Raw genomic sequence first — 20919 nt, forward strand, 5'->3', positions numbered from 1 at the left:
TATATCTAATCCCGACAAAGCTTTGCGCATTTTAGACTTTTTTAGATTTGATATGCTTCGTGTCAATAATAATTTTAGTGTTGTATGGTTATAAGCAATGAATGTTATCTTTTCACCACTTGAAAGAACAAAGGTTTTTTTTTTGTATTTCTTTATTTTTTTTATTTGAGAAGTAAACAAAGTCTCCTTTTTTTTTTTTTGAAAAAGTAAACATCGTATTTTTGGCTACTAAATATCCAAACTGCACTGCAGTTGACGTATCAAAACAAAGATCGAAATCGCATATCCAAATACGTAGCTTTCGCCCGGTATGAGTCTATGACCCGCCATTGCCGATAAAGCTCAAATCCTTAAGTACCTTCTTTTCCATGCTCTCTTTGAAAATGGATATGAATTGGTTCAAATTCGTATCTTCTATGAATAAAACTGTATACTCTATCCAATTAGAAGCTCTCTCTTTTTCTTTTTTCTTTTTTTTTTTGGTCCCAAGTAATACCCATCAAAGTTTTAGTATCACTCTTGTCAAATTCGAGTCCTTATCAGGAAACATAGTTGTCATGACTTTGTTGCTCGGATTATTATTTAATGGATAGAAGATGGGAATGAATAAAAGTAGTGCAGTAGTGCTTTCGAAATGGCGTTCTCGCTTGACCATTCTCTGCGCTGACTCCTAAGAGTCGACGCTTATCCATCGCAAAAAAAATCCCGGTCGAAGTGGCATCAAATGATCTGCTGCATTTCATTTCATTATTTTTGCTCACTCTGCAGTTTGCTTCCTTGCTGCAGAAAAATATAATCACTAACACAACTCGAGTACTCACTACCCGGAAAAAATTCTAAAACAAATAAAGTTAGATGCAGTGTACAAAAGGTCAGTACATGTGGATATTGGATTCCCTCTGAAAAGTAATTGTTTGAAGTGTGAAAAAGTGAAGAAAAGTATTAATAGATCAAAGTTAAGTTAATTACTTCGAACGTTGTCTTAACAAGTTGTGTTTGAGCAACTGTGTATGAATTCTGAATGTAACTACAAAGCTAATGTGGTGCTTTAGTATGAACTGAAAAGATCTTCAATTGATTGTATTGTTGATAATGTTTGATTTATTAGAGCACCATTCCATAATGCAGTGTACCACATGTTCCAAGTAGCTCCAAGGTTTTTTTTTTTTTTCCCCTTTTTTGTTTGGTGATAGAAAGATAGCGTGTTATGTTAGTATCATTTTGAATTTAGTGATTTAAAACTTTATTTTAACTCATAAATTTGTTATGGATTTTATTTGAGAGTCCGAACGTAAGTTTCTACATGTGAAAATTAGTAGCACATTAAAAATTAAAAGTTGGTTGTGGCATCTTTTATACTCCATCATTCTAAAGTTAGTTGCTTCGAAAACAACGAGAGTAATATTATCTTAACATAGATTTCAAAACATAACATACACTGTTGTTGCAAACAATCAAATCCGAATCTAGTCAAACTTATAAATAAATACCGATCAGATTTAATAAATTTATGTATTTGTATCATATCCAAAATCAATTATGCTAGTAACATCCTCCTGTCACAGCGTATTCAACCTCTCACGCTGCTTAACATATATCATCACATGGAACCATCATCGATCTCTGGGCAAAAGGAAACAAACATTTCAATCGAAAAAACAAGCATTTCAAATGCGATTTGACTTTCTAAACGCAATTAATAATTCCCAGCTAAAGACGCCATGTCATAATCTAGTGATTTGAGTGTCACGGTATCCATTTATAATAAAAAAATGGGTACAACGTTGGAAGAATTTTAATGTAACACTTCTTCTTTTAGCTCGTATTATTCCGATATTACTTGATGGTTTTATTATATCCTGCAGTTCTATGCGTGCCTGCAACAGTCTCAGGTGAAGCATAATTAAGCATCCTACATCCCGTGAAGCAACAAGCCATTCTCAGATTTTAATCACCCTCAGGGCCTCAGCCCAAAAGAAAAAAGGTTAAAAAAAAAGAAAATTATAATAATTATAAGTAAAAGGAATTTTTTACTCGATCATCCTGCACAAGTGGGAAAATAAAACTCGTTTCACTACTACTACTAATTACAGTGTACGAGCAGGATAACTCTTGATATCATGATGATATTATATATATATTTATATATATAAGCGGAAAACCAAAGCCTCTGAGATTATGTGCAAAAAGAAAGAAAAGAAAAGAAAAAAAAGAAGATGCAAAATCTAAGCCAAATTTTAGATTTGCGAATCAGATGACAACACAGCAAGCGTCCTGGATGTGTCCGGAGAATTCCTTTGGGGCCTCCATCTTCGTCCACGTGGCGCCCTTCGCTTCACCCTCATTGCTCTGTTTCTCCTCCTCCTCCTCCTCCTCCAACACGCACGCGAAGAGTCCCCCGGCGTGGGGCCCGGGCCCGGAGCCCAACACCACCACCCTCCCCTCCCCCGCCGCCACCACCGCCCCCACCACCCGCGCCTCCTCGGGGACCTCCGCCGCAACCCTCCACGCGTCCCCCTCCCGCACCGCCACGTGGCCCCCGGGGGCCCGCACCATGTACATCCTCCCCGAGACGTCCGCGGCGCACGTCCTCGGACACGCGGCCGGGTCGAAGGCCTCGGCGGAGCGCCCGAAGCGGCCCTGCGCCTCCGTGGCGTACCCGCCCACCACGCAGAAGCTCCCCCGCAGGAGCACGCCGCGCGGCTCGTCCCGCTCCCGCGCCATGTCGGGGAGCGGCGCCCACTCGTCGGCCGCCGCGTCGTACGCCAGCGCGGACCGCAGCGCGTTCTTCTCCTCGTCGTGGCCCCCCGCCACGTACACCGTGCTTTCGAGGGGCGCGGCGGCGCAGGCGAAGAAGGAGCGGCGCGGGCCCGGGATGGGGGCGCCGCGGCGCCAGGCGCCGGAGAGGAAGTCGTAGACGTGGACGGCGTCGGAGGGGGCCCACGTGTCCGGGTCCCAGCCGCCGAGGACCACCAGCTGGGTCCCCACGGCGGCGAGGCGGCAGAACAGCGGGAGGCCGCGGGGGAGGCCCGGGATGGGCGGCAGCTTGGCCCAGGAGCCGGCGGAGGGGTCCAAGAGGGAGACGCCGTACGCCGACGAGAGCGGGGCGGCGCCGTACTTGTGGGCCGGGCCGGAGAAGGACAGGGACGAGGCCTCCGTCTCGGCCTGGGCCAGGGCCAGGATGGGCCGGGCCGAGCCGGCCCGCTTGCGGAGGCGGTGGTAGGCCGCCGACCCGAGCTCGCGCCTCCAGGCGCGGCACACGGAGCGGCCCGCGGGCAGGCGGTCGTACGGCACGCGGATGAGGCACTCGCGCGCCACCTCCTGCGGGAGCCCCGGTATCAGGTCCTCCGCCATCTCCTTCTCCATTTCGGCTTTCTTCTTTGTATCTTTTGTATCTCTCTCTCTCTCGCTTTCTCTGTGTGTGTGTGTGTGTGTGACTTGGTGCCTATATATATAGATTCCCTCAGCTGAAAACAAAAAAAAAAAAACATATAATATAAATTTTTTTTTTTTTTGGGGGAAGGAAATAATAAATGATTTAATTATTGAGATTGTGTACGTGTTGTTTGTTTGTTTTATTCACAGAGAGGAAGCGGTTGAAACTGGAAACGGGAGGGAGGAGGAACATTGGAACAACGACGACGGATGCTGCGGGAGCCCGCAGAGAGGAGGGGGGGTTATTATAACTTAATATGTGCGCCCGCCCGCCCCGCGTGTCAGGCTCTGAGCGGTAATTGGCTAAAGCGTCACGGCGAAGAGATCCGAGTCCACAGAAAAGGAGACCTGGTGGGCCGCGGCCGGTTATGTTCAACAATATCTTCTATTTTTGTATTTATTTATTTTTTTGTCGCGTAACTGCACTCGGGCATCTCCTGTCAGAAAATAATAACCATATAAGTAAATAAATTAAATTAAAAAAAAAAAAAAGGGACAAGGATTGAAGAGAACGTACGCTATGGTCGATTGGAGAAAGGCGATGACGATATGTGGTGAGGGCGGAGCGGAGCGGAGGGACAGCATGGCGGATTGGGGGTGGGGCCCAGCTTGTAGGACAGCCACTCACCGGCTTACAGGTGGCATCTAATAAGCGGGCGCGCGGGAACCCGTTTCATCCCGCGGATTCTCTGGAGCTCCGTCGTCGCGGATTGACCGCGTTTAAGTCGGCGCCCCTATACTGCGGTGGCATAAACAATTTCTGGATCCGAATACAGTGCGAGGATATTGTTATCCGGAGACAAAAGCGACGGTAATAATAATAATAAGTAATTTATTAGGGATGAAACAGATGAATGATGAGTCGGATACTGCTCTGGATATATATTGGCCGGATGCTAAAATTCAATCCACGTTTCAGAAAAAGACAAATATTTCAATGTAAATCCGATATTAGTTCATTCCATCCATCATTCTATGTCTCCGTGCTTTGACAATTTTGAAGCAGTGTGTGATGTGTGGCTCGCAAATGGGAGAGCTTAGGATTGCGGAATCCAGGAAAACTGAGAGTGGGTAGGGATGTGGAAGGGATGGTCGGGTGAGTCAGCACGAGAGGGCAAATCTGAGCGTCTATGCCGTGAGGAGTTCCTGCTGAGGACACGAAACAGCGAAAGCTACTTTTCAAACGACTGTTATCAGTTGGGAATCTTATCTTCGTGGTGGGGACTATAATGTGGCCGTATCCTTATCCTGCATGGAATTATAAATTGATTCTAGATGCGAGAGTTTATGCGCAAATAGAAGTCGATATGCCCATATCAATCTTATCCGATCGCAATAGTTACAGGAAGGAAGATTTTTTTCTTTTTCCTTTTTTTTTTTTTTTTCATTTTTACTCTAATGGATGGTCTTAGAGTTTAGAAACTTAGGAAAAAAAAAAACTTCAAATACCACTACGTGGTTCAGTACTTTTTTATTTTAAAACCATATTATTTACCGTGTATCTCTTTAATATTCTATAATTTTATTTTTCTCATTCTATTATCCCCTCTATTAACTCTCCGTTAAAAAATATATATAAAAACATTTAGTTATTCTTGTGATTTATCAAATACTCACTATAGTATCATGTGATTTACAAAATTTTTACTAAAAAAATTAACAAAAGAGATGGCGAAAAAAGAAAAAACAAAACCATATGGTACTAAAGTGATACAATTTAAACAATAAGATAATGAAGTGAAAAACAATATGGTACTAAAGTAATACAATTTAAACCAGAGAGTACTAAAGTAAAAAAATTATAAACCACAAAAGCGATATTTGAAGTTTTCTCCAAAAAAAATATTGGTGAAAACATTTTTCCTGGTGAGACTGTCATCGTGCAGTTCACATGAGGGATGATAGATGGAATGATCTCACGGTAAAAACTGTTTCCAACAAAAGTAGCTATTTCCACCAAATTTTTGTTCAACATTTTGGAGAAAGTGAAGAAACACCAGTCTACCATATTTGCTAATTTTGGAGCACCTACTTTTGTGCTGTTCGGTACAAATAGATGCTCAAGAAGAAGGCTTTCTTTTGGCAACATCGGATAAATCACTGAATAACTAAAGATAAGCATGCCAATTAGTCGAGCAAGACGAGGACCATCCTAGTACTCTCAAGTCTCCAGTGGAAAAGGAAAGAAAACAAACAATTATTAATAGGATTTGCGTTATACAGCTCAGTTTCATACTGTGGGGCCAACCCCACATGCTGTGGGAGTTAACATAGATGACCTTTTCCACAGGGGGACTTGCTACATGACTGTGCCCAACCTGAGTTACCGGAAATTTTGCACATATTTGAAGACAAAAATATATCGTTATCGCATAAAAACACCATGTATATCAGCACAAGCTTGAAGCTTCATTTCCACCATGTAACTACAGATCAACACGCTGAGAAAGCAAATGTATAAATTGGCTGAAGAAGCAAGTGTATAAATTGACTCAGAGATGGTCGTGAGTGAGTTCACCTTATTAATGAAATGCTCATTAATGAAGTTTAACTAAACAGTCCATGGTGCTTTTTTTTTTCTTTTTTTTCTTTTTTTTTTCCTTTTTGTTCATTATTTACCTTCATGGCTCTGGGTCATCTAACAAATCATACATTCAATTCATTTTCTGGAGCTAAAGGCTCAAAAACTGATTCCACGTCGGCGATGTTGACATCCTCTACTGTTGGGGGATCCCACTTAGGATTCTGCAACAAGGAATTGTACAAATTTTACGAACTCTGATAAATAAGCTTTCCGTAAGTACTATGTGAAAGCAAATTTTTTTCTTAAAGAAAAAGAGATGCTAAAAAGAATATCTTCAGAAACAGGCCTGTGTAACGTGTTGCATCTCAACATTAATGTCCAACTACCTCCAAATTAATGCATTAAGGAATTAAATGATCCAACTATCTTTAAGAGGTTCAAATTTTTGAAAGATAGTGTAATGGTTCTCGATCAAACTCACTTTTCCGTCCATTGGCTACATGGAAAACTAGCAGCCTGAAACTTCCATATACAACTTCAGCTATCTTTTTAAACCAGCCAAGATAGTGAAGTAAAGATGGTTTAAAAAGGCACAGAATGGTGCTGTTTCTCAGTAGATGAACTCAAAGATCAAAGCATCTTTACATTAAAGAGTGCTAAGACAATAGACATTTAATACAGGTGGGTTACTAATTCAGCAGGTAATATAAATATATTTATGGAAAATTTGAGATGAATTAGACGTGAAAATTATAAGTAGTTCCGAAAGCATCAAACAGCGACCCGTATATGTCACATCAATCAGCATTCAAGTCAGAAAATAAGCAAAGCTTTTGTAAATAGTAACTGCAAAGGCCAAAAAAGGTCTTTACAAGTAAATTACCTGGTCCTTGTCCACCAAGACTGCCCTAACACCTTCCGGAAAATCACTTCGAGTTGAAGACCTCAACGCAATACGATATTCAGCTTTCATAACACCTTTTAGCTGGTCATGAGATAATAGTCATGCATTGGAATGTACAGTAGCAAACTGAAATTAGATTTACAAGAGAAGTACCGTTGAAAGATGGTGATTGTCGTTTCCTCGTGCAGAAGCAACTTGTGAGAAATGCTTCTGTGTCAAACAGAGAGAAAATGGAGCACCTTTACCAACACCAGCAAGAGCCTCCCTAGCCCAATCAGCCACTGCAGTCACGAAAAATGTTGATTATCATATAAAATGGATATAACGTTTGGATTCTACTTGCTTTTCTTGCTTCTCCTTGGCGATGACAAGCTCTTTTTCATTCTAATGAGGATCCTTGACCCATACATCAGAGCAGAAATAAAAGCAACCAACCCCACAATAATACCTTACTATTTAGAGACTGATACTACTCTTAAATTCATGCTGGTTAGGAAAGGTCATTATCAGACAGGAAGGCTTTGAACGATGTTCAGAACAGGCCAATAGAAAACACAGGTACAAATGAAAACCAGATCTGACAAGCAAACATAATGAGTAAAACCCGATGCAAAACAATATTAACATCTGTCCTGTTGTCAGCTAAAACTTACTGTTAGACTTCAATTTGGAACATCTTCTTTATAAGCCAATAACACAGTATATCATCATTAAGGTTAAATCCCAAGAGGCAACTACCGTTTAGACATCAATTTCGAACATTTACTTTATAAGCCAATAACACAGTATTATTAAGGTTAAATCCCAAGAGGCAATTCATCTAATAGAATAAGATAAGATTTAAGCAGTAAACTAGCTCACTAATTAATGTCTCAAGTAGGTTTATCATCCTGTATATACTGTAGCAAAAAAGGGAAAATAAGAGATGGAAATGCAAAGGCTTTTCCATATCTTCTTCGCTCGTAAGTTTAGTCCAGATCATCTAGGGTTCAGATAGATAGCCCCAGAGGTTGGACCTGTTATCTCCATGATAGTCATCTAAAAGTGACTACTGAAACCTGGATGCAACAGGACAGATTATGGTTTTTTGTTAGATATTATTTGGTCATTAAAGAAATAACAGATGGTATGAAACGACTCCATTTATCAGTTGCATATCAGAAAGGGAAACCAGGTGAATTAATTTCATTACAGTTCAAATAGAAGAGTTATGAGAGCACGAAATTCTGTTATTTCATCCTTTTCAGTTATCCAACCCATCTTTCATCTGTTTAGTGAACCAGTTAAACAACAGAAAATTCCTGGTTGACACAATTGGAAAGATCAAACATCAGAATGCTCTTCAACAAAAGCTTCAGTTTAATGTTTGTTTCAGTGAAAGAATAGATACCTGCAGAATCTGTACTTTGTTCAAGCTTTTTCAACTCTTCTATTGACTCAGAGACTGATTTGTTAGCAGCAAAAGATGACAAAATATGAGGTAACAGAATTTTCAGCGGCGACTCTGACTCGGGCTTCTTGTTGTAGGTCGCCAATAGTGCTCCAACATCATTGTGAGGATCATCAGAGCTGTAAGTAACAAAATACATGAGGTCAGGAACTATCTGTACAGCTGTTGAAATTTGATATGCTGTAAAGTTGATTAAGTTGGAACGCTTGGCGAATGCAACCTTGATTAATTTAAGCAACTGAGGATGCAAATGAAGTAAATTTATCAGATAAGGACATTATTGAGGAGGATAAAAGAAACATACAAAGATGTTAATGCATGTACACATCACTTGTATCACTTAGAATGTAATCCGAGCACTATTAAATGAAGTATCAACTTAAACTCCAGGAAAAAAAAAAATTGCATCCTCAACATTCTTAAATTCACTTAATAGAATCCTGGTTCTGTACATCCATCCTAGGCTGATTCACTACATTATCGACATCATTATTCTTAAGACAAAACAATTAACTAACAATCAGAGCAATCAAGCTAGTGTTTGCCAAAATTAGCAGTAAAGATGATCCTGCTACATTTACAGAAGAGAAAATTCTGACTTTGCATTCACATTAGAACAATGTTATGTCAAACATTTTGCAGTTCATTCAAATTCAAAATAGTTCACAAGAAAAATAGGAAAAAGAACAGTGATAAACGACATACAACTCTGTACTTAGAAGAGCTTCCTTGAGCAGACCCAAGCTCCCAGATGGGACATAGTGAGTTCCAAGACCTATGTATAATGCATCTACAGGCGACGAAACTCTTTTTCCAGTCATTCCAAGATAAGCACCTGACATGAAACAATACATTAAATAATAAACACAAAAATACATTGAAAAAAACCCTAGAAAACCGCATTGCCAAAATTATCATGTGCACCGCAGAGCAATAAACATTTTACTGTGGACTGACTTCACAAACAAAGCACGCAACTTTTGTATCCAATATGTCTCATAAAACTTTTCAGTGCTCAAGCCTCAATGAAAACAATTCGTAAAGAACACAAATCATTAGAATAAGCACGTATTTAAAGTTTGCCAAATGCCAGGGAATGGTTAATGGAACGAAAGAGCAAATACTGCAGTACATACCAACTGCACCTCCTCCAGGACCCTGTGCAGCGATATAAGCAAAGCCAACATCAGGGAACAAGCCAATCCCATTTTCTGGCATAGCCAGAAGAGTCCTCTGTCAAAGAATTAACGTCAAGGGAATGGTCGATGTAAATTTAGCAAACCTATTGGCATGATGCCAATTAGACAAAAAGGGGAGACAGATGATGCAAAATAAACCATAAAATTTTCTCATGTTAATTAAATCAAAGAACCAAAGAAAAACTACCTCAGTAATAATCCGATAGCGACCATGGCCAGATAATCCAATTCCAAACCCCATGGTCACACCATCCATCAAGCATATGTATGGTTTCTTATACTCGTGTATTTTGCATATAAGGGAATATTCTGCCCCAAAGACCTGGAATGCATAAAATTCAAGTTTACAATATGAAGCCACTGGAGCAAGAACATGTCTGATGAGAATCACACAAAACTATAATGATTAATGGTGCATCGGCATAACATTGACCGCCAAGGACTTAACACTCGCTACAAAGACATTATTAGCAAAGAAGAAAAGGAAGTTATAATAGCACTGATTGTTTAAATACGAGTAGACTGACATCAATGATGAACGGTGACATAGTTGTCAGACATGGACAGCATTAAACATTTGCTATGAGATTATAAGGAATGTAGTACAGCCTTGCGTGAATGAAATTCTCTGTTCTTATTCTAATAGTAATGCATGTTTCTAAAATAATCAGCTATAGGAAGCATAAAAAAAACTTGTCTTTTCTCCGGTTTTTCTTTATATATAGCAGTGCGAAATGGAAGTCCAAAATTGAAGCGTCAGGTTTTACTTGCGAATAAGTGCTATGTACAACATATATCAGGCTTTCTCATCATGTGGAATTATATGTGTGAATATGTTCAAGATAAGGAATGACAGAGAAAAAGACTACACGAAAGAACCACAGGACAATTGTTAAAAGCATGATTATTAAAAAGGAGCCTTTGTATCATAGTTAGCATTTGAATCTAAATAAATCGATATTAACGTACTAACTCTTCACCGGTCTTCCCAAGTACAGACATATGGAGTTAACTGGGTTTAATTAGCATTTTTAATATACCTTACAACATTGTAATCAAAGAACAATATAAAGAACGCTGGACAGTATCTCATTAGATAAACTTTATAAACTTAAAGTGATCAAATTAATCTAGTAAAATATGATAGATGTCTATACTACTAGACCTCACTTATTTGTGACATTTCGCATCTGAGGGTAATCAGCTTCACATCCCCACCTGCATTTTTCACTTCTATATTTGTTATAATTTGCACGAGTTCATAGAAGTACGTAGTAAAGTAAACAAGATAGATGTCTTTAACTTAGTCAAGTAAACAGATACACACTAAATCAGATTTTCAGAAATAAAAGATTATAATCTATGCCAATTAAAAAACCTTTGGCACCAGAGGTGTGGATTTGTCCTTTTGAATTTCTGCCACAACACTCTTAATATCCATTCCTGCATTGGCCATGAATTATATCCTCAAACTGTACCAAATGCGCCAGACTAGAGAGAGAGAATAGGAAAGGTATTTCAAAAAATACCAGAAATACGAGAATATCCCTGAAATGAACTAAGCTAATATAAATCCATTTAATTACCCAAAAAAAGGATTATCACCTGCTGAAAAGGCGCGGGACGAGCTGCTCTCAACCAGAACGCATTTGACACCAGGATTAGTCTCCCATTCGTCGAGAAAACTTTTGTACTTTATGTCCATCTCTGCACAGCAATATTTTTACAATTAAAAAAAAACTACACAAGATATTTTTTTTTTGCAGTTAACGCTTGTACTTTCAACGTAGAACACAAAAAACTACCGAAGAGAACCACTTCCTACTGAAGATAGTAAAGTTGTGCATACTATTCCAACTTGCTCGAAGATTCCTAACCAACGATTACTTGGTTATTCCGATTAAACTAGATCTATTTGATAATATGCTCGCTCCTGGCATATGTAACAGTTTATCCAAGCAGCTGGAAGTAGGGAAGTAGCAAGCGAAATCCAAGACGAACTTGAACCTTTCGAAGTGAAACTAGTAGAATCGGACCTAGATTCATGGCGTTGAGAGCTTTGGGGCGATCGAGGGTGATCACGGCGACGCCATTGGGGGAGACGCTCCCCTTGACGAAGTCCTCTGAGCTCCCAGCCATGGCTGAGAAGGTGCGGGGGGAGTCGGGGGCTCCGCGGAGGCCGAAGCGGATGGAATTAGGGTTTCGCGCGAGGGATTGGGATTTGGAGCAGGGAATCGAAGAAAGGGGGCATGAGGGTTTCGGTAGGATGCGGAGTCGAGAGATCAGAGATAGCATGATTTTGGGGAGACGAGCGAGGGTTGGTAGGGAATATATACTTGTTTATGCCCAAATTCTAGATCATTTGCTCTAATCAAATATGAGGAAATTAACCGTTAATAACATAAAAACTAAAGTAAAAGAATAAATAAATAAATAAAATTACTTTTTTTGCTAAAAATTGCACCAGATGCCAATTTTAGTAACTGTATTTTTAAAAACATTTATACTATTGCTTAAAAAAATGCTAAGTAATATGGGTATATAAAACTTGCACCCTTGCATTTAAGAATTTAGTCTTTTAAAAAAGTTTTTGCTTAAAGTAAAAATTTGATAGAACAAGTGAGTTAATTTAAATCTTCAAAAACTTTAGATATAAAATTTATATCTATATCATAGGTGTACTGATAGCATTAGTCTATAATTTGTGGTTCGTAATTTGATAAATGTAATAATTAATCCTTCGTTGTTTGCAGTTGTAAAATCAAAATAAAGATGCATCTATAGTCCAGATATTTAATATTAGCCCAATTTAATTTTAAAATTTATTTAAAAATTTATAGCTTACATGAAAGATATTTTGACCATTATTTTTTTTGGCTAATTTATTTTTTTGTATGCAATACATAAAAATTTGTGAGGTAATGTATAAAAAATATAATTCAATCCTCCAAAATTTGGTCGATGCTTACAAGCCTTTCATTTTTCTAACAATTATTATAGAGTATTGTATGGATTATCATTTTATATTTGTTTGCTTATATTTTTAATTTGCTACTTAACATAGCAGTACAGCTCACATTTTATACCCTCTTAATGAGCTTTGATAAACGTCTTAGTTATGCAAAATTTTTTAAAATTCGCCAATTATATACGGGTAGCTGTGTATAATTTTCTCTCCAAAAGAAAGTGCACTATTTTTTAGCATTTATTTCGTCTAAGAAAGTGCACAATTTTTTAGCATTTATTTCGTCAATGCATGCAATAGATATATTTTGAAGCCAAATAAAGAGATATATATAAATACGAGCAGAGTTACTGTGTTATTATGAGCACAATAGTTTTCGTACTCCTAATTTTTTAATCATTTATTAATTTTAATTGATAATTAAAATGAGAGAAAGAAGAAATTGGAAGGAAATTTAAAAAAAAAAAAAATTAAGACACCAAAATTCTCACAATTTTTTTCTCTCTCATCCTAACTATCCATCAAAATTGATGAATGGCGGGAAAGTTAATAGCATAAGAACTACTGTACTCCTAATCGTACAGTAATCATACTCGAATAATAATTGTCTTTTTACTATATTACTGGCCAACTATGCTTAACTCATATAATTTTTTTCAAATTTTAAAAGCATTAGTTATCTATGCTTGTACTATTTTAATTTTTTTTAATTTCAAGCGCCTGCAAATCCTTGATTGAAAAGGAGAAAAAGAAATGGTAAATTTCTAAAACAAATTTTGCCTTCCTAAAGAGAGAAGGGCCACAATGGTAAATTACCGTAAAGAGAAGGGCAATTTTTTCAGAGACATGCTACCGGAAAAGGTATAGCACGAAGAAGAACCTTTCGGAAATTTCAGTTACGGGTGACGTGTCTCATATCCCGCCCAAATCTCTGTAACGTACCATCGCATCCCTACCGTCCACGTAATCACATAGACGAATCACATCCGTCCATCTAGTCGTTGTTTAGCCCGAGAACCTGGAATCAAATTAATGCGCACTCGTCATCAAAGAGCTATTAACCGTTCGATCAAGATCTGACGTCCCAAACCGCTGTTGTCCTCGTGAAGGATAGCTGTATTTTTCTTTTTCCTTTTTTGTTTTCTTTTTTTCCCGATCTAAACCCTAGGTCTCGCGAAATCGAGGAAACCCTAGCTTCGTTTGTATTCTTCGGTTGCAAAATTAGCGAGGGAAAGATCCACGAATTGAAGGGGTTTTGCTCGAGAACGATCCTGTCGTAGGAGGCGATTGATTCCCCATGGTTATTGGGGTCTATCTATAGGCGATCTGGTTTCGAGGGGCTAATCCGATCCAGGTATGTAGTTTTCTCCCTTTTTTTTCGTTTGCATAGTTCGATTTAACGTAGATATTGTCTGCGGACGGGCTCTGATGGATTATCGTAATCTCTAGGTTCGATCTGTGTTCATATTTGTGCCATGCGATTGATATGATGTTCGTAGATCTGAAATTAGGGTTTCGGTCATTGCCCGATGTATGATGGATGAACGATCTTTCGGGTTTTGGTTTTCCTCTTTTAGTTCGAGGATTTGTAGATGGAAGTTAGCATTGAGAAGCCTAGTGCATCTAATATCACTAGAAAATCGAGATCTCTGGATCTCAAGAGCATCTATGTTAAGCAATCTAGGGTTTCTGCAAGAAAATCTTGGTCTCAGAAGGGCGTTGTTGGTGTGAGTCAGGAATCCAAGTTATTGAAGCGGAAACGCAATTCGGGGCTTGAGAACAGATTGTCCTTTAGGCGCAAAAGGACTAGAAAGGATGCCTCTTTGAGTGCTTTCGAATTCGGTTTTAGGAGGCTACGCAGCAGTTCAAATGTCTCGACGCTGAAGCCATGTGCCCCTGTTTCTTCTGCTGAAAAGAAGGAGAATTCAAACGGTCTAACACGTTCTGCATTCAATTCGAGTAATTTAGATTGTCACGCTTCTAATTTAGGCAGCGATCCTTTACCCTTATCGGAAAAGAAAAATTTGACGGGTTCGTGTGACAATACTGCAATCCCCAAGCAGCCTCGAGACTTATTGCTGCAAAAGAAAAGTGAAAAATCTAAAAGGCGGAAGAGGTTGGCAGCTGACTTGCATGGTAAGAGCAGCAATGAAGCTCAAGCTCAATATAATGAAGCATCTAATAAAAATAAGCGGAAGAAGAAATCTAATGAATTTCAGGTGAACAGTGTTAGTGGTGATGATCAATTTAATAATCGAAACGGCAGTTCTTCTCGCGTTGCCAATAAAAAGGTAATTTCTAGAAAGAACCTACCTTTACCTAATAATGCTGGGACGTCTAATGGAGATCTTCAAGAGGACGAGGAGGAGAATGTTGAACAGGATGCAGCTAGAATGCTTTGTTCTCTGGTTGATCCAAAAGGTGCTGAATGTAAAGAGGATAAAGTGACATCTCCGTCAAAACCAGTAAATGGGTGTAAAGAGAGCAAAGGTTTACATGCAGAAGTCGCCAAGGTGGATAGTGTGGGCAGGGTGTTGCGCCCACGAAAGTTCTATGGAAAGAGCTTTGTTAGAAAGCGGCGGCATTTTTACGAGGTTTGCCTGAGAGATTTGGATCCCTTTTGCATTGTGAAGCATAGAATTAGGGTTTTTTGGCCTCTAGATGAAAGTTGGTACTTTGGCTTGGTTAAGGAGTACGACCCTGCAAGTCGGATGCACTTTGTTAGATATGATGATCACGACGAAGAATGGGTTGATCTCCAAAAGGAGAGGTTTAAACTTTTGGCTTTTCCCAGTGAAATTGGTAGCAAATTAAATGTTGATACTTCAAGGTTAAAGGGAAAGCAGAAGTATAGAGCAGAGGAGGCTATGGATGATGATAGTGCTGGGAGCTCTACAGAATCAGAGCCCATCATCTCATGGTTAGCTCAGCGATCAAAATCATCTTCAGTTAGTAACGTTAAGAAACAAAATCATCTGTCTTTGGTTAGGGTTTTAAACCAATCCAATATAGAACCAAATAACTTATTTTCTAGTTGTCGTGTGCCACAGAGCCTGGATAGTTTTGGGGATAGAAAGTTTCCTGTTGTTTATTTCAGGAGACGATTTCGCAACAGAAAAGAGGGTTCGTTAAATGTTCCAGAGGAGCATTCTTTTCGAAAGTCAATATGTCCTGTTGGGTTTTTTGCGTCTGCTCTGGAAGAATTGACTGAAATCACGACTTTAATGGAACGGAGACAAATAACATTGATGTTGAGCTCACCATTGCAATCTATTAATAAAGTTGTGTATAAAGCTGATAATTTTTGGCTTTGCCGTGCCGTGTTTCTCCTTCAGCGTGGTAAACTGATGAGTGGGTTCCCATTGGTTTGTTTGGAATTGATTTTCGTTGACAATGATCTGGGTTTAAGATATCTTTCTCTTGAGCTAAGTTTAAGAATGGCAGTATCTCTTGTATTTGTGCTTATGAGAGCATTTCACAAGCATGATGAACAGCACAGCTTCAAAGAGTTGGAAATGCCATTCACTTCAATCAGGTTTAAGATTTCTGGAATGGATGACAGAGTTGGTCAGGTTAGTTTTGTATTGTTCAGCTTCTTTAGTATGAAGGGTTTAAATTGGAGATATGTGGAAGAGAAACTTGTGCACAACAGCATGGAAATGAAGGAGCTAGCTAAAGCTGACTGCACCTATATTAACATCAAGAACCTCAGGAATGAAAGAAATCGGAAAATTTTTACTTTTGCAGATGCAATTTTAGCTGAGGTACCTTTATATTACCACATTGTGATCCTTCTTCCATTCTTTCAAATTAACAATGAGAATCTGAGATAACTTTCTTTTTTCTCGGTATGGAAGTTGCACCACTGCCACGTTGTATAACATGATACATCTGCTAGAAGTATCTTCATAATTTAGATTTAAAAACTTTGTTTCCTATTATGTGCTTCTAAATTGTCTACTCTGTTTCTCATCGGAAATATCTGAATGGAAATATTTCAATTGGAAGAATATAGTATCTGTGCTGGAAGAGATGATTATGTTATAGGAACATACCATAGATCCACTTGAAAAATATACTACAGGGGACCTGTATTGCATAGTAATATAATATGCATTTAACACTTTGTGATACCTTTACATGATAGCCTTAATGTACAAGTTCATGAATCCATGTATTATACTGTGAAATCTTGGACATTTTAAGTAAACCTTGCAATTCTTTTTCTCGTGTCTTTAATTACTTATCAATTATTATTCATGGAACTTCAGTCTCTATGGTCAGTTTAATTGAAATCAGAATATACAGTACGTATATATTTTTTACTCTTTTTTCTGGGAAAGATTATGTTGATTTGGTGGCAGCCATACGCTTGACTGTCTTTCTTTTATTTATTGCTTGTTTTATATTTTATTGCTTTGTTGCAAATTTTGACCTAAGAACTAAGAATAGACGCTAATTTCAAATTAAAATGTTACTGAGTATACTTCTCTGTTACACAGTGCCTCTCTAAAGGGTATAGCAAGGACCTTACACATCACTTTCTTCGTGAAAAATTACTTCATACGAATGCTAACCCTGCCATTTATTTCCTCAATGAGAAGTATGTAAGGCCTCCTCTATGTCACTCTCCATTCCATGATACGCCTTCCTTTTTACTTGGTTTGCATCTCACGTCGCTGATTGAAGAGTGTCCAAATAAGAATGACAAGCTAAGTTCTGATATGTCTTCTTCTGTTGAAGATCCTCTCGACCAAGTTTCCTCAATAACACTTGAGGCAGCTAACTACTCATCAGTTGCAACTTCTGTCAATTCTAAAACTATATTGTTTAGTGAGACTAAATCACCTCGAGATGCATTCTCTACAAGCAATGATGAGCATTGGAGGAAGTCCTCTACTGAACCCCTTGGCAAGGAGATTAATGTGATTGATAACTCTGTAAGCAACATAAGCCTTTCCTCTCCTGACAAATCCGAATGTGGAGATGACTTGCCTATGAGTAATCTCAAACTTCAAGATCAAATGCTTGATCGACAAGACGAAAACTCATTTAGCAAGTCCAATTTGGTTTCAGAAATGAATGGATTCACTATTCCTAATGCTAAGTTAACTGCTCCAAGAAGTATATGGCATCGCAGCCGTCGCACTTCAATTTCACGTACATTTGGAGATCGTTCAAAATTGTGGGCAAGAGATTTCATGCGAGATTTCTCGGTTTGTAATTCCAAAAAACCCCGAACTGAGGTGTCATACTCATTTTCAAAATCCCAAACCAATCGCCATAAATCACGGCCATATAAGATTGTCAGAACAAACAACTCAAAGGGGTTTTCTGGTTATTCTGGAAGCCCTAAGAGCCACTTAGATTCATCTGTTTGTGAAGCTAATGTCCTTGTCATAACCAAGGAGAAAGGATGGAGGGAATGTGGGGCCCAGGTCATACTTGACTTAAATGATCGGGACTGGAAAATAGTTGTGAAAATTTCAGGGGTTGTAAAGTATATTTACAAGGCGGAACAGTTCTTGCAGCCGGGGACCACCAACCGATTCACTCGTGCTATGATGTGGAGAGGGGGAAAAGATTGGTCCCTAGAATTCGCTGAGAGAAGCCAGTGGGCTCTTTTCAAACAAATGCATGAAGAGTGCTATAACAGAAATGTTAGGGCTGCCTCTGTTAAAAATATTCCTACACCAGGTGTTTGCTTGATTGCCGAGCATGATAGTGAAAATGTTGAATCTCCTTTTTCACGAAATTCTTTGAAATATATTAGACATGCGGAGACAGGGGTTGACATGGCACTAAATCCATCTCGTGTGATATATGACATGGATAGTGATGATGAGGAGTGGGTATTGAATTTTGGACTTTGTTCGGGAGCTGAGCAAAATAATATTTTTGAACTTAGTGAAGATATGTTTGAGAGGGTAATTGACAAACTCGAGAAACTTGCATATACTCATTGTTGTGATGAGTTCACTTGTAACCAATTGGAGGAACTCATGACTGATTTTGGACCACTGGATGTCATAAGAGAAATCCACGATTATTGGCGGAGTAAGAGGCAAAAGAAAGGAATGCCTTTAATTCGGCAATTTCAGGTATTCTCTTAAGATGCTTTCTTATTGTCAAGAACATTTGGTGTCTACTATTTTAATATTCTAGACTACTATTTTTCAAGTTTCTCAATTATTGAAGAAATTATTAGAAAAGAAAGAAAATTTTCCATCTTGGTTATTTTGCATTCACCTGTATAATGGTAAAGAACTGTGCGTTGGTTTGTATCTCTAACAAAATGTGCTCTTTTCAGCTATTATTGAGAGACTGAAAATTTATGCATGGTGTCAGCCTAACTGTTGCTGAAGTGACTCTTTTTTTATCTTGTTTAACACTGGAATGCTTTGCCTTTAACTGTCATACTTGTTGATTGTTTAAGATAGACTGAAAATGCTGTGGTATCACAATTAGTCGTTCTCATAATTAAACTTCACCAAAAAGTATGCTCATTGAAACTAGATGTTATTGTATTTTATCAAGTCTAATTGCTATGTAAGTTTTATGTATGTCTTATACAAGTATCTCTTGGCTATCTTGATTCTGTGTAGTGAAACTATGCTTCAGGACTTAGTTACATTGTGATCAGTTTCTTTTTGACACTGCTGTAATTCTAGTTGTTCAGACATGCAGCTAATTTACGGGACTTTATTTTCCTACTATTCCTCTGTATTGTCCCTGCCTAAGACATTGTAAATAGTTTGTCTATGACTTTGTGTCCACGGTTTGTTTTGGATATTAACTCTTCACAAAGGGAAAGTGGTTATGAATTGCCTCATCAATTGTATGCCTTTTAGATTCTTGCTTTGGTCAGTCTACAACTTTTATCAGCCTGAGAATTTAATTTCTTTATTCAAGCATAAGTTCTTTTTCATTTCCTCCCTGTATTTGGTTCCCTCCCCATGTCCAAAAAGTTTGTGGCCTCTTCTCTATCCATTTAACCAGGCATATTTACAAACTAAACTTTTTTTCTTTTTTTTCTTTTTTTTTCTAACAAAGGATGTAGTAAGCATCCTCTATGCTAGTGATTTCATCCAACGCATGCTCTCTCATGCCTCTTCTTTTTCCTCTTTATTTTCAGCCCCCACTATGGAAGCATTATGAACAGCAGCTAAAAGAGTGGGAATCAGCTAAGAGCAAATCGCACAGCTCGCCAGATAGCTGCAATGATCAGAGCCATTCGATCAAGAAACCTCCCATGTTCGCCTTTTGTTTGAGGCCTCGTGGCTTAGAAGTACCCAACAGAGCTTTAAAGCAGCATTCCCATAAGAAGCTTCTGTTCTCAGGTCACTACAATGCTCTTGCAAGAGAGCAGGATGGTTTAAATCGATTGGGTATTCTAATCTTTCTTTTTCATTCATCAATATATGCTGTAACTAATTTTTTCCTTATACTGTGTCTCATCTCTCTTACATTTTGATTAGCAGGTTGGAAATTTGAAGATCATTCGGTGGTAGATAAGGCTGTCCAAAGTTACGAATCGTCAGAGTCATTTAGTTCTGGTGATGTTTCAGAGAGATGCGTAACTCCGAAATTTTTGCGAAGTAACTCGAAAAAGGCGGGAATGTCCTCTCCCTGTTATAGCAATCAAAAGCCAAAAAGAAATGGAGCATATGAACAGCCTAACTTGAAGCAATCGCACTGTGATGCTTTTCTGGGCCACAAATCCGATGTTGTTGAGCTTTGGTTGAGGGATGCGTCGAGCGTGGCCCAGCATACGGTAACTATGGCGAAGCTTAAGAGAGAGAAAGCTCAGTGGCTTATGCACAAGGCTGACCTGGCAATCCATAGGGCCACGGTCGCACTGATTACTGCAGAGGCAATTCGATCATCAGAACAAGATTCATCTGAAAGAGATTTAACTGGTGATGGTTAAGTAGGAACAGTCAGCCGCTTGTTCGGTATGCTGTTCGTTTTTTTCTCTCCGTATCTACCTATACCTGCACATAAGGTTGTCTTCCAGGAGGATGTGTTTCGTCATTAGTGATGGATTCCAAGTGAGCTATTGACTATGGAGTTGCGCACAGCCGGAGATGCCATTTTTGTTTGTTTTGCCCCATTTGTTTTTTTTTTTTTTCGGCTTTTATGCCCTAGCTTGTCTCCATGATATATGGAGTCTGCTGCTCCGCAGGATGTAGTCTAGTGTTTTTTTTTCATAATTTTTCTTTTTTCAGATCTTGTACAGGAAAAAAATTCTATACTTTTGCCACTATCTTGTTTATTTTCTCAATGATAGTTTTTTTTTCACCTCTTATTTGCAAGAAGAATCCAATTTTTTCATAAAGGTTTCGTGTAGAGAGGCCCATGCCTGGTTAATTTCACCCAACTTTGGTTGGTGAGTTCTTAGAAACTGTACTATCGTCTCAGAATGTTAGGCTTGTAACCTTC

General features: G+C 38.7%; 3 protein-coding genes and 1 long non-coding RNA gene across 6 annotated transcripts; 2 read left to right on the forward strand and 2 right to left on the reverse strand.

Moving 5' to 3' along the window:
- On the reverse strand, positions 1986 to 3697 carry LOC109715978 (F-box/kelch-repeat protein At1g80440). Its single transcript, XM_020241236.1, has 2 exons — positions 3560 to 3697; positions 1986 to 3467 (listed from the first exon to the last, which is right to left on the reverse strand). Exon 2 carries the CDS (start codon positions 3364 to 3366, stop codon positions 2251 to 2253), a length of 1116 nt encoding a protein of 371 aa, XP_020096825.1. The 5' UTR covers positions 3367 to 3467; positions 3560 to 3697; the 3' UTR covers positions 1986 to 2250.
- LOC109715979 lies at positions 3213 to 4945 on the forward strand. Its single transcript, XR_002217805.1, has 2 exons — positions 3213 to 3342; positions 3586 to 4945. It is a non-coding gene; the product is annotated as an uncharacterized LOC109715979 (long non-coding RNA).
- Positions 5609 to 11850, reverse strand: LOC109716487 (3-hydroxyisobutyryl-CoA hydrolase-like protein 3, mitochondrial). 3 transcript variants are annotated; one of them, XM_020241967.1, is made up of 11 exons: positions 11549 to 11850; positions 11118 to 11219; positions 10910 to 10955; positions 10678 to 10729; positions 9700 to 9834; positions 9450 to 9546; positions 9019 to 9148; positions 8254 to 8432; positions 7017 to 7144; positions 6843 to 6944; positions 5609 to 6180 (listed from the first exon to the last, which is right to left on the reverse strand). In XM_020241967.1, the coding sequence occupies exons 1-11, from the start codon at positions 11805 to 11807 to the stop codon at positions 6082 to 6084; spliced, it is 1329 nt and encodes a 442-aa protein (XP_020097556.1). In that variant the 5' UTR covers positions 11808 to 11850; the 3' UTR covers positions 5609 to 6081. The 3 variants fall into 3 exon arrangements, with proteins under 3 accessions (XP_020097556.1, XP_020097555.1, XP_020097554.1); XM_020241966.1 differs by lacking the exon at positions 10910 to 10955 and having other exon boundaries at positions 10678 to 10730; XM_020241965.1 differs by lacking the exon at positions 10678 to 10729 and having other exon boundaries at positions 10891 to 10955; positions 11549 to 11847.
- LOC109716493 lies at positions 13612 to 20781 on the forward strand. The gene is made up of 5 exons (XM_020241972.1): positions 13612 to 13831; positions 13927 to 16241; positions 16980 to 18578; positions 19613 to 19865; positions 19959 to 20781. Exons 2-5 carry the CDS (start codon positions 14070 to 14072, stop codon positions 20405 to 20407), a joined length of 4473 nt encoding a protein of 1490 aa, XP_020097561.1. The 5' UTR covers positions 13612 to 13831; positions 13927 to 14069; the 3' UTR covers positions 20408 to 20781.

The sequence above is a fragment of the Ananas comosus genome, linkage group 10 (genome assembly GCF_001540865.1).
Source record: "Ananas comosus cultivar F153 linkage group 10, ASM154086v1, whole genome shotgun sequence".
Lineage (NCBI taxonomy): Eukaryota > Viridiplantae > Streptophyta > Magnoliopsida > Poales > Bromeliaceae > Ananas > Ananas comosus.